The sequence below is a fragment of the Condylura cristata genome, unplaced genomic scaffold (assembly GCF_000260355.1).
Source record: "Condylura cristata isolate star-nosed mole 26May11 unplaced genomic scaffold, ConCri1.0 scaffold00015, whole genome shotgun sequence".
Classification (NCBI taxonomy): Eukaryota; Metazoa; Chordata; class Mammalia; order Eulipotyphla; family Talpidae; genus Condylura; species Condylura cristata.
In genome coordinates, this window is record NW_004567116.1 from 29,685,104 (window position 1) to 29,700,469 (window position 15,366).

The window sequence follows — 15,366 nt, forward strand, 5'->3', positions numbered from 1 at the left end:
TGGACATTGTATAATTTATGTTGTTGGGTGCCTAGATTTTTTGGTCTTCATCTGGAGATTATTGGGCAATTTTCTGGTAAGTAGTTAATTTACTTGTGTTTGAGTTTGCTCCTTTCAAGACATGTTTTTAGGCTTCATGCATCTCAATTTGTAGTTTTCCTGGGATAGTTTTGTATTACTACAAAGGTGTGGCCTTTTGGGGTTTCTACCAAATGCCTTAATTTGGCTAGTGGGAACTTGAGGATTCCAGGTTTCCTGTGAACTCTGGGGAACCATTGTATTCACAGCTCTTTCTGCAAAGACACAGTGGCCCTGTGAATATTTTTGGAACTTTTTTCTCTGCAAAGCCCTCACCCCTCCAGAACTTTGTCCTGCAATTTCCAGCTGCTTCAAATGCCCTAATCTCCATCGTCTATTTTTTTAGCTCAGGGAGCCATCTGTATGCTTCTTGGAATCCCCCATCTGCTCTGTAGTCTGGGTGTACTCCAGCAGAAGGCCAGGGCAGCCTACTGGTTTCCCTTATTTGTTTCTCTTCACCAGATACTGCAGTCCTGTGCTGCGAGGTGTCCTGTGTCTGAAAACAGTTGTTTCACATATTTCGTCAAGTGTTCTAATTGTCTGAGGGAGAAGGATAACTCTACTCCAGCATGATTGGAAGCCAAAGTCTCTCATTTGATTTCCACCAAATAATCACAGGGATAGCTTTGTATTTCTTAATCTCTGACTTGATACCTTTTCTCACAAAAATGGCAAGTTTCATGGAATAGTAGTTCGTGTGTGGTCATTTCTTTCTATCTGGCACATTGGCATTGTTTTTTTCCTGTGAAAATTAACATTAACAGGTAGTAAATGTTATGTTCGCTTTATGAGCCACATGACCCAGCTACTCAGCTCTGCCATTGTAGCACTATAGCAGCCATAACAATGCATAAGTGACTGAATGTGGCAGTGTCCCAGTAAACTTTATTTGTAGAACCTGAAATTTGTATTTCATATCATTTTCATGTGCCATGAAATAGTAATCATATTTTGAATTTCCCCCCCATTATTTAAAATTATAAAAATCATTCTGTCTAAAAATAGATGGTGGACTGTTTTGGTCAATGGTCCATGGTTCCCCAATCCTGCTCTGAAATAGCCCACTTAGTGTTTGAGATTATATCCCCAACTTTAGAATATCTTAGTTCTCTTTCAATATGTGGAAAGACTTTCAAGCAGTATTTTCTAAGTAGTCACGGATTTCTGCCTTATGAATTTGCTCCCAGCGTTGTTTGTTTAGGGATATACAGTACTGCAGGAGTGGACAGTCTGTCCTATTGACATACATGTTACATTGATAATTCTCTAAACTTGGTACTTTAGAGCTTCGTAATAGAAATTGGTCCTTTTATTCTTTGACTTTTAAAATTTTATCAACTAGGCAGTACATACGATCTAGCTGATTCCTTTTCTAACTTCATCAGCATTTGTCTTATTTTCTCATTCCTGTACACGATGGTCCCTTTGAATGGCCAATTGGCTAGTAAGCAGTAGCTGATAATGATAAATTGATCACTTTAAAACTCTTACCTGTCTGTTAGTAGTGGAGCTTAGCTGGAGCTTGATGGTTTGGTAGGATTTGAGATGGGGAGGAAAGGAAAAGAATGAGGTGGTGGAGAGACTGGGGGAAAGTCTGGGCAAAGGCAGAGTTGACAGAGTGTAGGCCGTATTCTGAAATGGGAACCTTAGTCTGAGAAGTGCAGTGGGAAAATGGATGGTAACATAGACTTGGTTTCTCTTATGACAGGATTTAAATATGATGTTCCTTCTATATATAACAGAAAACTGCCAAGAGTTCTGAACCAGGGATGTCTGGATCTAATCTAGTGGCAGTCTCCATGACAGAAGCTTGGATTTAAGGGAGGGTGGTTAGGTATGAAGCCATTGTTTCTATTTTCCTGCACTTTTTAAAAAAAATTTTATAATAGTTTATTTTTACATATTTTTTGTGCATTTTTCCATCTCAGTTGCAATCCCTTTTCCCATCACCAAATCACCCATGTGCCATCACCATAGTCCAGTGCATTTCTCTCCCCCCACTGTTTTTGATCCCATTCCCCACTCCACCCCCACAAAATGTCTCTGGTATATAGCTGTTCATCATTATCATTATTTCCTTGCCTGTTCCGTTATATTCCTGCTATGAGAGAAATCATCCGGTATTTTTCTTTTCTTTCTGTCTTATTTCACTAAGCATGATCTTTTCCAGCTCCATCCAAGTTGCTGCAAAAGACATGTGTTTCTTTTTTTTTGGTTGCTAAGTAATATTCCATTGTGTATATTGTACCACATCTTTTTAATCCAGTCATCCATTTTGGGGCATTTGGGTTGTTTCCATGTCTTTTAAAAAAAAAGATTTATTTTTCTTTATTTGTGCATATAAGAGTCAGTTGCAGGGGCGGGGGCGGTGAGAGGATTCATTAGAGACAGTACGGGGAGCAGAACAGGCAGAACTACTAAAAAAGAGGAGCACAATAGGCAAGACAGAAGGTGTCTGCTGTGCCATGTGGGTCAGCTCCCTGGCTGGGGTTGATCTCCCGCTGCAGTGGCTGGTGATGGCTTGATAGCACTGAGACTTAACCCATGTGCTACTAGGGAGGCCCTTGTTCTGTACCTTTGTCTAAGTTTCTCTGGGCTCACACTCAGGTTACTGCATAACTTCTGAAGTAGTCTTTTATTTGTTTTGCCCCCAAAAGGGATTTTTTTTTAGATTAGGAATTAAATGTTAACACTGCTGCTTAAAATCTGTCATCATCTGGGTGCGTTTTTACCAGTATCTGCACTCCTCACTGTGTAGTGGCCCTCTGAACTTTCACGCCTGGCTTAGATGCCTCCAAAGAAAGCCCGCGTTGATCACACCACCCTTCATTTACTTAATGACACTTCCCAGCTGTGATTGTTGCATCTCATCTGCCTGCCTGCACGTTGTCATAATGCTGGGAGGCAGAACCATGTCAGTGTGTCATTTGCTTCACCCACTGTGCCTGGCATGTGAGAAAAGTAATTTGGTGAATGACTAAGGAGCACAGGCGATGTCCTAGTGATAGAAATAGATGGCAGTCGTGGCAGTTAGGTACAGGAGGCATTTGGGCTGTGGGGAATGGAACTCAAAAGCAGAGGCCAGAACTGGAAGTGTAGATTTGGAAGTTACCTGTTTGAAGTTAATGATTGAAGAGATGGGAGGGAGTGGGTTGAAATAAAAAGTGTGATTGAGAAAAGCCCGGGTTTGATTAAATTTTGGGGAAAAATGAATATTTTTGTTTGTCGAAAATCAAGAGACAGCAAAAAACTGAGAAAAACACCCAGAAACTAAAGAATGCCATGGAGCCAGGAAACCCAGGAGGTGGAACAAAGATTTAAGCGCTGTGCATGGATGGCGCAGATAGTGGTGATTGTTTAGAGGTTACGGATGGTTTAGAGATGTTTATTTCAGTCAGCTGTTTGTGGGAACTCGATTATAGTGAGTTGGGTATGATGCTTGGAAGGCAAGGAAATGGAAGTGGGAAATTATGATGGAATAATGAAATTACAAAAAAAGGAATCACTGGAAAAGTTATCATACTCTTAAATACTGTGGCAGTGTTAAATGACTATAAAAGTTTGAAAACATTTGCTTTCATTATCTGTCTCATTATAGGATGGTAATGGACTTTTTGTTAATGTTCTGCAGATCTTCTTGCTTTGAGTAGTAGTAATGTCTTTAGTGGGCACGGGAGAAGAGAGAGATTTGGGTCTTTTTACAAGGGCCTCTCTGACTTCCCAGGTAGGCGAGTAAATTCCAGGTTAATATTACCCAGTAGGAGTTGTATGCCAACATTGGGCGGGGGGGAGAGAATCTCCCTCGAGTGTTGTGAAGTAGTCTATTAAGAGGTTTGCCTTTTGCAAATACTAACTTGAGTAAAGAAAACCATTTAAACACAGAATCTTAAAACAGAACTGTTACCAATCAATTCTAAAGTCAGGAAATAGTTAACATATTCTAAGTGTTAGGAAGAATTTAGAGCAATATGAGAAAATGTTAATGAATGCTGTGACATTATGAATGTTAAATGAAAAGTCTGAAATTATAGTTTGCTCTGATTATAGCTGGGTAGAAGTACTGCATGCATATTTCATATTTGTCAGGACATTTTAATTTATAAGTGACAGAAATGCAACTGAAGCCAGCTTTAACACAAAGTGGGCATTTACTGGTTTAGGGAGAAGTAAGGGACTCAGAGGCAGGTAAGCTGGCTTTCAGAGACGCCCATGTTAGGTACCGTTGGGACTGCTGGTAAAATGAAACCTGGCTAAATTGAGAAATCCTCAAGTGTAAGAAAGCTTGGGGCCAAGAAGAGGTAAACTAACTAGTCCCAGATCTACTTAGGGGTTTTAGAGTGGCTTGAACCTAGGTTCTCTGTGCCTAACCATCACACAGCTTCTTCCTGTCTGCCTACAGAGTGTACAAAGCCCTCTGAACCAACATTATCTCTAAAGCAATGATGCCGTTATTTAAATTTGACATTTCAGTACAGATCCTTTGCTCAGAGATCTAAAAGGCTTTCAAGAATGATATTTATTCTCATTAGCATGCAGCTGCTATTTATAGTTGTGGAATCTCATTTTCAAAGGGGACTAATTTATTTTCATTCATTCTCTCTATTTTGGGCAGTGTGAAAATTAAATGAACTCTTATTAAAGTTAGTAGCACCTAATAACCAAACAAAGAATGTCTGTGTCTTCCTTGATTCTGTGTTGGGATTAGGCATCAAACATTTGTTTAGTTTTGTTTGGACAATAGGGTCTATATCTTTAATACATAAATATTTAACTGTGGGGGAAAAGGGACTGATTGTTCTGGTACACTTTAATATGTAACTCCTTTAAACTATTGCTTGAAATATCTGGGCTCTTTGTTAGGTGACAGAAACAATTTGACACGGAGAACTTTGTGTTAACATTTCAGCCACGGATTTGACCTGGACTTTGTTTCTGGAGACGTACTGTCATGTGAAAACATATGGTCCAGAACCCCTTCTGAAAGAAGTGAGCAGACACTAAATATGCCTAAAATGTATTTAATACACAAACTTCAAATTAAAAACAGCACAGCTTTTTAAAGTTTGTTCAATTCTGGGTCTAAAGAAATCTGGGCTTGATTTTTACTTGCTACAAGAGATATCCTTCAAATAATGCCCTGGCAGGGTGAGTGGTAAGTGACCTGACATCTGATGGTAGGGAATACAGCTCTGAACTCCTGGTCATCTTAAAATGTGGACATAAATTGGATTATAACTGGTTTGACATTGATAAAAATAGACAACAATCATAACTGCTTTGTAATTGATATGGCAATTTTTATTGGATATTTGATGATCTATTTACTACCATCTCAAGTGGAAGTCCAAACAAATTTAATTTTTGTAGTAAAAAGTCTTTATTTCCAAAAGGATTGGTTAACCAGAAAAACTATAAACCACCTAACACAAGACTTTGGTAAGAAAGAGATCTGATATGTCTCATGAACTCCCCTTTGCAAATAAACAAACAAACAAACAAAAACACATGTAACAAGAATCATGTTACTTATTCTCAGCTTTTAATCAGCTGCCTGGTTTTAAATCTCCAAAAGTGGGATTTAAAATATTCTTAATAGGGATCCAATAGGAGCATGAGACACTGGCGTGACATCCTTAGAGTTACTGGGGAATCATCACCTTCAGGAACTTTGATTTTGATGGCTTGAGAGTAAACACATGTCCAGATAATTAAGAGGACTTGACAAATTGGGCAGATCTTGTATCAAGACTTGTTTTTCATCCAAAAAAAAAAGTTAAACCTTTTATTTATTTTTATTAGGCTCCTTTGTGAGGAGGAATAAACAGTTCATGTAAGAATTAAAAAATAATTTTGGAGACAACTCAAAGCTTGAGAAAGTTCAGGGATGTGATAACAACGGCCCCTCCAGAACAAGAGGGAAAAGAACCATGCCTTCTTCTGAGTATGATTGAGTGGGTAATGATGGTAAAAAATGCCCGACCTGCTAAACGCTTAGTTTAGAAACAGAAAAACAGACCTAGTTACAGAAAATAGAACAGTTACAGAAAATAATACAGATTCAGGGCTATAGTGTGTGTGTGTGTGTGTCTGTGTGTGTGTAAATACCCTGATGTGTTTAATGCAGATTCTTGAAGAGTACTCAAAGCACTGTGCACGTATCTCATCCATGATACATACTTGGATTAAGCATAGTAAAGGAAACTTTAAAAAACTTAATAATGAATGAGTGAAAACTGCTGATGGACTCAACCCAGTAACAGCCTTTTTCAGTAATCCATGGTAGTCAGTCTCCTGGAATTCTGGGTGCCTGTGAGTGCTCAGGAGAGACAACCAAGGCCTTTTTATGGGTGTGTTGGGGACCAGAGCCTTGGCATGGGGAATGGAATACTTCTGACTTTCTTGCCCAGCTTGATTCTGTAACATTCCTTTCTTCCTAGACTTCTGTCTTCCTTGGTCTCTGAAGTGCTTTTTCTTTCTCCAAATAAAAATCTGTGACTTGGAAGACAAAACTAAAGTACAGAGATAGTATTTTTGTTAGAGGACTGGTTGGTGGGTTTGGGGCAGATGTCTACATATGTTTATGTTAATAAAATAATGTTTCGTTGGTATATATTAGCTTGAAAGTTTTAAAGTCAAGATAACACGTGTCCATAGATTTTTTAAAACTCAGGTTTGGGGCTGCTGGAGAGGCCAGTTTGCCACCTTGGTAAGGATCTAGTAATAGAAAGTTCATAGGCGTGGCTTCTTAAGGAGAATTGCTCCCTCTCCTCCCCACCCAAAAAAGTGAAACAGTACTTTCTAGTCATAGTTATCCTTTGCCTCAAGTGTATGAGCCAACATTATAATCAAATAAAGCAGCCATCATTTCTTTTGGTATCAGGAACCAGTATTGGGATGTGAGAGCAATATGAGAGCAATTCAGATTTTTTCAGTGAAAGAAAAGCCACAAACATCCGTGTGCCTTTTCATGACTACTGTTTCTGTTTCCCCCAAGAACTACTGATGACTAAAGAGACTCAACAAGGGACCTAAAGTTCCACTAAATGAAAAGGATGGGCAAACAGTAGTTTCTGGCCAGAAAGAACAGGCCAAAAACAAGCGCAAGGGGAATCTCCTCTGTCATCTGGTTGGGAATGGCCCCCCCTGCTGCACCCTGGGACTGAGGCACAGTGTCAGTTCCAGACAAGTCACCTCTCCATCTGAGGAGGCCAGGGTCTGCCCTGCTGCCCAGGCGGATGCATCGGAGGGACACGTTTCTGCCTAGCGTGGGCTGGCTGACGGTAGGTGCTGGAGGAGGGCCAGCTAAGGATGAGGGAGCCCCATTGAGCCCGTGCCAAAAGTATACAGAAAGGGTGTCCCTGGCATCCATGAGACTACTGGGCAAACCACACTGCAGAAATGAAATCTAGTGTACACAAGTTAAATTGCCATAAACAAACAAGCAAACAATCCAGCCATTGGTGACTCTGGAATCTAGAGTGCAGCCCTGGGAAACTTACACCCTTGCTAACAAGGGTGAACATTGCATGCTCTGATCTCCTTCTTGTCTTTGCAGCTCGTAAACTGGGAGCTCTTGAACCTCTTCTTCACAGTCATGTAGCGTTCCTGAATCCCGCCTCCGCACAGTTTGGTGCATTCTGACCAGGCTGTCCAGGGGCGCATCCTGCAGCCTGAAAGCATGACAGGGCTGAGTTAGGCCAGTGGGAATTGGGGACGGAACAGGGCATGCTGAACTTGAGTAAACAGCTGTCAACTTCAGTAGTCTGTGTTTCTCTACTTTATATATAATGGTTTGAAATAAATCATGGTTACACTTCTTACTAGGGATGTAATCAAGTGCAATAACATGACCATAAATACTTTGTAGCCGTTCCCATGAGGAGGCACTTCTAGCATCTGGGCTTCATTATATTGACTTGCTTTGGCTGATGGGTTATGAGCAAAGATGACTTGAGAAATAGCCATGGGGCCCCTGTCAGTACCATGTAAGCAGACTGGCTAGGTTGCTGGAGAGGCCATCCGGGGAAAGGTCTCAGCCAGCGCATCCGAACCCCAGAAATATTTGTGAGGCCCATCTTAGACCTTGTCCCTGTTGAGCCACCGGCTGATTGCCACAGGAATGAGCCGAAGCTAGACCTCAGAAGAATCACCCAGCTGAGCCAACCCAAGCCACTTGCTCACACAGTCATGTCAAGTGATTGTGTGTGTGTGGGGGGGGCGGGGGGACTTTTAAATGGGGCTGTCACTCAAGGTGCAAGTGGCCACTTCATTCCCAGACTTTGCTCCCCAAATACTATGTAAACTCAAGTACTTATTATTATTTAATGAAGATAAAGATGCCTTTCTCAAAGATAACTTCCCTGATGCTCAGAGATTAGGTTAAATCTTTTAAAAGAATGCTCCATAGTGCTTGATAACACTGCTCCTTGAGCCAAATACATTGATGATTTTCTAGTTAATACTATGCTAAGTCTGATGGATAAGAAGCCTGGCACAGTGCATGCTTGGCACATCAGTGGGCTTAGTGGGTGTTTGCTGGCTGGCTGCTAGGAACAACAGACCATTTTGATATGGACAGATAGCTCTTTTCTGTCAGGTAGCTCTTCTCATTTTGAGGGGGGTGGAGATGAATATCTTAAGAAAGTGAAGAGAAGGGGAAAACTTGTGCTCTCCTTTAAAAACAAACTCAGAGTACACATGTGCCATCATTTTTGCATAGAACCATCCTTGGTCACCCCAGGGGTGCAAAGCCCATCCATTAACCAATACCCAACAACAAGCCATGGCCTCCCGTATGTGTTTCATCATTTGGCTGATGTTACTGCACACTTGGCTTGGGAACCCCGTGTGAGATTTTTATTTAACTCCTGGAAATTCCTAAAAATACACGGAAAGAAGGGGACACATAATCTTTCTCCCAGTCTACACAAAACTTAATAACTGTCCCTTCTGCTTCTATTTTTTGCCACTTACAAGCTTAAACATGGGTTTATTAAAACTTGCTGAAATTTTTCAACTACAAAACCAAGTCTCAACTCCCTGGCGGCTAGTAATGTTTTAAGGCCTGGTCCCTACCTCTCCAGCATGGCTTCTTGTCTTGCCCTCCCATCTGCCCCACCTGCATCCCACTTGTTGCCTGAATAAAAAGTCCGGTGCCTGTGCATTCAATTCCTGTTGAGTGGGCCGCCCTTCTCCATCTGGCAAACTCCTGCAAGTCCTTCAAGTCCCACCCTAGTGCTCCTGCTTGGACATCCTGCACTAGGGCCTCACTTGGGAGCAATACCTGGGAACTGCTCCCCATCCGACTCCTCCCGCAGCTGCTCACTCCTCCGGCTCTCTCGGGCCTCCCTCCAGCGCAGCTTCTGGATGGACTGATTCCGGAGGCATTTCCGGACGCGGCACTTCTTCCGCTGCACGGTCTCTGGGCAGGGTGCGCCTCCAAACTGAGGCTCCATTTCTATCATCCGGGTCCGAATCATGTGACCTTTCCCACACGACTTGTTACATTCCGACCACTGGGACCACTCCGTGAGCTCACAGTCAATGGCTGCAAGACACAGATGAGGATGACTCCCTCATGCCTGAGACACTGGCCTTGGAACGTAACACAGCCCATGAGAAACGCCAAGTGGTGCTGCTAACCATTTCACAGCAGAGGAAACTGAGGTGCCAACAGATTGTCAAATTCATCCAGCCTGATAGATGGTAGAAATGCAGGCAGCATTGGTGCCTGGGTCAAAACCCATTTTCCCTAGTCTGTGACTCAAAAAGACTTTGAAGCTGTTGTTCAGAGCTGCTTTCTTGCTCTGTGGGCCCAGTCAGCCTCAGGCGGCAGAGACAAGCCCCCCTTCCCCCCCCCAGTTTTCAAGTTTTATACTATATATATTATATTGTATATTAAATTTATTTTAATTTTTATTCAGGAAAGTGTCCCAGGCAGGAAACTCCCTAGTGCCACTACTTCTTAGAACTGACCCATGTGGACCAATACCAAGGGTTTGTGACTTTTGCTGTCAGACCGAGAACCAGAAATGGAACATTCAGTAAACAGAAGGGGTGGGTGCAAGTAGTGGATTGTGGGTTATCACAGAACAAGAACCAGCACACTCTTCCTACTAAGTTGCATCTCACAAATGTGGAAATAACCCGGAAATAACCCGGCAGCTGTTTCTCGGGCTGTGTCTGCCCTCAGGAGGCAAATGACTCCACACTCTGACTCCACACTCGCCACTGCTTTGAAAGTCAGGCCAAGTTGGATCTAAGAAGTGCTCATTTTGTTCAATAGTTTCGTCTTCTTTAACAAATAGGAGAAAAGCTTATTGTGAGGATTAAATGAGACTGCTTCCAGCCCACGATAAGTGCTCCATGAATGTTCTTTCTCCCTCCTCCCTTTATGCAGTAGACACTATGGAGATACAGAGTTATCTTCAAGTTGGTAATGGTGTCTCAGGTAGAAAGTTTTGAAGCCCTGATTCTGGTAGCTGGTTGACAAAGCCTTGGGCTGTCTTTTGCTGTGTGGGTCACCTCCACGTGTGACAGGTGGGCTGTGATAGGTGACATACATGTACATGGCCAGCGCTTGCCACCTTGTACTAACGTGGTGTGGCCTTGAGAGCAACTTAGGAAGTGTTTCCCACAGTTTTGCTCTTTAAGGAATGGGACGCTGAGTAATCTGACCACAGCACCTAAGGGCAGACCCAGGATTTGAACTAGGCAGCTTGAGCAACAAGGGAGAGGGACCTTGGGAGACTAGAGTGCATTTCAGAGGAAGCTACAAAGACTGGAATAAGCATCATAAGCTGAGAAGTCATTAGGCTATCAGACAGGCAAGCTCTCCTTGGAGAAGTCCCCGTGCAGTAAATATAGCAGATGGCAGAGATTGGAGATCTGTGGGCAGTAAGCTTTTGAGAGCTTGTTGCCTTGCTGACTGGTCAAAGGATATTGTGCAGGAGTGACTTGATTTAGTGTTCGGTTGGATCGTGGGTAAATGAAAAGTCACAGGGAGAATGAAAAAACTTTGACCATGAATCAGCACCGCGGCAGGGGCAGCGGGGGAAGGAAAGAACTGAAAACCAGAAGAGTTAACTGAACCTGTGCTAAGTGTTTTCAACTAAGTCTCCTGTTAGATTTCATAGCAACTGGCCGCTTGGCTTTCCGTAGGTGGTAGTGGGACTCCCCACTTAATAATGAGATTTAGCTTAATTAACTATTTACAGATGTCCAGACTCCATGCCCTCCCCTTGGCAGACTGTTGTGCCCTGTGACCCCACTGGGAGGGCACAGGAGCGACCAAGGCGGGTTTGGGGTGGGGGGTGGTGCTTCAGGAGCCCGGGAACTTACGGCATTCAGGCAGCATGCACTTTTCCACCTGCTCCAGCTCCTCATTGCAGTCCCCAAGTTCAGCCAGAGACTTGAGCATCCGCTGGCGGGTCCGCATGCCCTTCCCACAGGTCACACTGCAGTCGCTCCACTCGGACCATGGGGACAGCAGACACGGGATGGTGTCTGGGCCAAGAGCCAGACAGGCCACTTAGAACAGCTCCTCTGGTCTTCTTTGATCCCTGGCACCCCATACCTCCCACCTTCCCCTGTTCTGGCCCCTGGAGAAAAGTGAAATTAATTGGTGGGTTTGGATAGGAGCAAAGATCATGGAGCAAGAAGTGGCTCCCCAGTCCACTGCTCTTATTTTGCATCTCCTCTGGCCCTGGCTGTTGGTCATGACTGGGCATCAGCAATGACGCAACCGTTAGAATACACAGTCTTCACTAAAGGGGCCCCTAGGATTTGAACAGGTCTTACTAGTGACAGAGCACCCCCACACCTAGGAACCATGCTCAGTGTTGTAGTTTTGGACCCTTAGTGGCTGAAGTCTCTAGAAAGCACGGATAGCTGCCTGCATGTGTGCAGTGGTGGGTCCACAGGGCATCATGCAGACAGCAGATGTCCTAATGCTAGCCAGGGACCTGAGCAGGGTAATGCACATCCTGCCAAAATGTACTACTCCTTTCACCCGCCAACCCAAGATTCTCAACAATTACTGAATCTATGCAGAGGACACCAGTTTGCTCCCCCAGCTCTTCCAACGAGGCCACTTTCTCTGGGTCTGGTTGATGTCCACACACCCGTGATTCTCCTTGTGCTCCTCGCAGGCCCAGTGTGTGGGGCGCGGGCTGCCTTTCCCCCTGCACCTGCCCAGTCTCTGACCTCGATGCTTGATGGCGGTAGGGGTAGGGGCTGCTGAGGTCCTCCCTCCCCCACCCTCCCCACTCACGGCACTCGGGCATCATGCACTTCTCTGCCTGGGTCGTCTCGGCCTTGCACATGGAGCCGTCAGCTGGGCTCATCTTGACCATGCGATGCCGCTTCTTCATGCCCATCCCGCAGGTGGCGCTGCATTCGTCCCACTCGCCCCACTCGGTCATCAGGCAGCTGCTAGGAGCTGGGGAGTGCCGCGTGGTTGGGATCGCATTGGGTGCCTGGAGACCCCCCCGCGCCCGCCCCAGCCGCCGGCGCCCCCACTCACAGCAGTCCTCGTTGACTGTGCACTTCTCTGTCTCCTCGGTGGGCAGCGTGCAAACAGAGCCATCCTCTGGGAATTGCTTCACGTACCGCTCCCGGGATCGCATGCCCATACCGCAGGAGATGCTGCAGGGCGACCAGGTGATCCACTCCGACATGGTGCAGGTGGAGCCATCTGCAACACCGAGTAGAGCGCACGCTGCAGTCAGGACTCCGCCCGCCAGGGGGCGCGCGCTGGGGGCCCTGGGGACTGGGATCATCAGGCAGGAAGCAAGAAGGAACCAGCTGGCATTCAAGGAAACCAACTTCAAAGGTATACCTACATCTGTAATCAAGAATTGTTCTAGGTGCCAGGGGCACTCAGGAATATGCCTTATCCCAATTTCAGAACATTTCAAAGATGCTTGGATGAACAGAAGGCGTGTTACAGCTATGGGATATGTGGTATATGATATCATTTCATTACCTATAATTGAAAACAAATCATTATACAGATGCATGATCTACGACATATCATACATCTAAGACCATTCAATAATATTTCAAATTTACTTCCTCAGTCACTAATCACATTTTAATTTCTGAATAGCCATGTGTGGCTAATAGTTACCTTATTGGACTGTGCAAATACAGAACATTTCCATCATTACAGAAAGTTGTATTGGACAATGCTGGAAAGAATCTGCCTGCCTGTCTGTCTGTATCTATCTATCTGTCTATCCATCGACCATCTATATGATGCAGTCTAAGTTCTTTTGCTCAGGGAAACTTGTGATTTTGGTCATTGTCAACAGTCACAGTTCCCAATCTAGAAAAACAGATGAGAGAATTTTGCTCCTAAAGGTAGAGTGTGATTCACCGGGGGACTCTGAGGGCACAGGACTGATCTGCACTGGAGAACAGATGCTCCTGAGTAGTCACAGGCATCTCAGTGCTGCCCTGAGGTCCAGCAAGGGGGGGGGGCAGGAGCAAATGGGGAGCCAGTGGGGTGGAAAGTGGGGAGGGAGTAAGTGCCAGGAGAGGGCACATAGGGGTAGAAAGATGGGCTATCACAGTCTCTGGCTGACATCTTGGGCTCTAGGTGACTTTGCTGCCACCAGTGGGTGCTGGCAAAGGCTGATCTTGTAGAAGTTTGAAGGTTGGTGGAAAAGTCAATGGAACTTCTCGGCATGGCATGGTGGTTCTGCTGCCAAAGTGGTGGGTGGGTTGTGTGGCGCCTGGTGGAAACAGGTGCGCGTGATTATTTGCCTACTGAGTTCTAAAAAAATAGAGGAGGAGAATGAAGTCATCCACTTGGCTACACACCCACCCATTTATTCATGTCAACAAAGATTTACTAAATGCTTAGTGCTATGTTCTGAAGTTAAAAAGCTGTGTAAGATATAGATCTCATTCTCTACACAGAGTGTGAGCACATAAACTGAAGAAAAAAAAATCCAGATATTAAAAATTCAACATCAGAGGAAAACCCAGGCAATTGGAAAGCAAAGAGGAGAGAAAAAACTTGCTCCTTTTGGAGGTTCTGGGGAAGATTTCACACAAGAGGACACATCTGCATCGGCTTTTGATGCGCTAGATAGTATTTAGGATGAAGGGAACAGCTCATGCAAATGTCCCTGTACAGAGTGTATATGTGCTATTGGGTGATGAGGCCAGAAGGAAGGACTGGAATCTGAGTGTGACCATGGCGGCCACACACACGTGGGTGATGTCCTGATGTGGCTATTCAGCTTCTGCTGCTGGTGGTACAGTAAGAATCACAGCTGAGATCCACTTCTTAGGCCCAGGAACAAGGCTAGCTCCAGGCAGCAGGTGCAGCCAAATAAAGTAATTGTGGTCCAGTGTGGTGTGGTTGGGGGTATCAAGTCTGACCAGCCCTGATCTGTAGGCTTCCTATGACAGGCAAGACCTTAGCCCTGGGCAGGCAGAGCACATGCACCATCAAGCTGAGTGCCCTCTGAAAGGAAGAGGCTGGGCTCAACAGGCTCCACTCAAGTATCCCCAAAAGGGATCTCCTCGGGTGCCAGTTAGTGTGGCAGTGTGATGATAATTGTTCTGGGTGTGTACCAGAGCACTCATCCTCGCCAAACTTGGTATATTCAAGACTACTGTGCCAGTCAAGTTAGCTGAGGAGTTTGCATGTGCCATAGCTATAACTAGGAGAGACTTGATCTGCTGCTTGCAAAAGATTCTGTCTGATGGTGTCTTGGAAAGTGGACTGAAATGGGGAGCAACAACATGACTGGACTAACAAACAGGCCCAGATAATTAGGAAGGAACTTTTGCTAAGATGTGGTTGCCACAAAGAATGCACATTCATATTGTCATATTCTAACGTCCAAAGCCTCTCTGCTTCCTTACTATGCTAATTACCCCCAAGTCATCAAGTACAGAAGGTAACCTGCTGTGGGCACAGGAGAACTCTGCCTGGTTTTGGGAGGGAGCTTTGGCGAGCATGGCACCCTGATACCAAAAGCTGGTGAGTTATGGAAACAACCTATGTGCCCAAGGGCAGACAGGTAGACTAGGAAGATGTGGTATATACACATCACATCTGAAAAATGGGAAAAAAGATGAACTCTTGCTATTTGCAACAATGTGGGTGGAACTGGAGGGGATAATGCTAAATGAATTAAAGCAGAAAGAAAAAGATAACTATTGGATGATTTTACTTACATGTGGAATATGGAGAAACAAAGGACAAGGCCAAACCAGTAAGAAACCCCAGAAGTCTGACTGTAGAATTAAGCTACAAGTGCGGAAGGGGGA

General features: G+C 44.5%; 1 protein-coding gene across 1 annotated transcript in view; it reads right to left on the bottom strand.

Annotated features, from left to right (window-relative positions):
- Positions 1 to 5,160: 5,160 nt before the first annotated feature.
- Positions 5,161 to 15,366, bottom strand: part of SPON1 (spondin 1, extracellular matrix protein) — a 232,254-nt gene continuing 222,048 nt past the window's right edge. The window contains exons 12-16 of the mRNA XM_004683028.2: positions 12,602 to 12,772; positions 12,350 to 12,517; positions 11,419 to 11,583; positions 9,362 to 9,625; positions 5,161 to 7,748 (exon numbers count right to left, since the gene is read on the bottom strand). Of these exons, the coding sequence (XP_004683085.1) occupies positions 7,585 to 7,748; positions 9,362 to 9,625; positions 11,419 to 11,583; positions 12,350 to 12,517; positions 12,602 to 12,772 (932 nt within the window). The 3' untranslated portion in view covers positions 5,161 to 7,584. The remainder of the gene's footprint in view (positions 7,749 to 9,361; positions 9,626 to 11,418; positions 11,584 to 12,349; positions 12,518 to 12,601; positions 12,773 to 15,366) is intronic.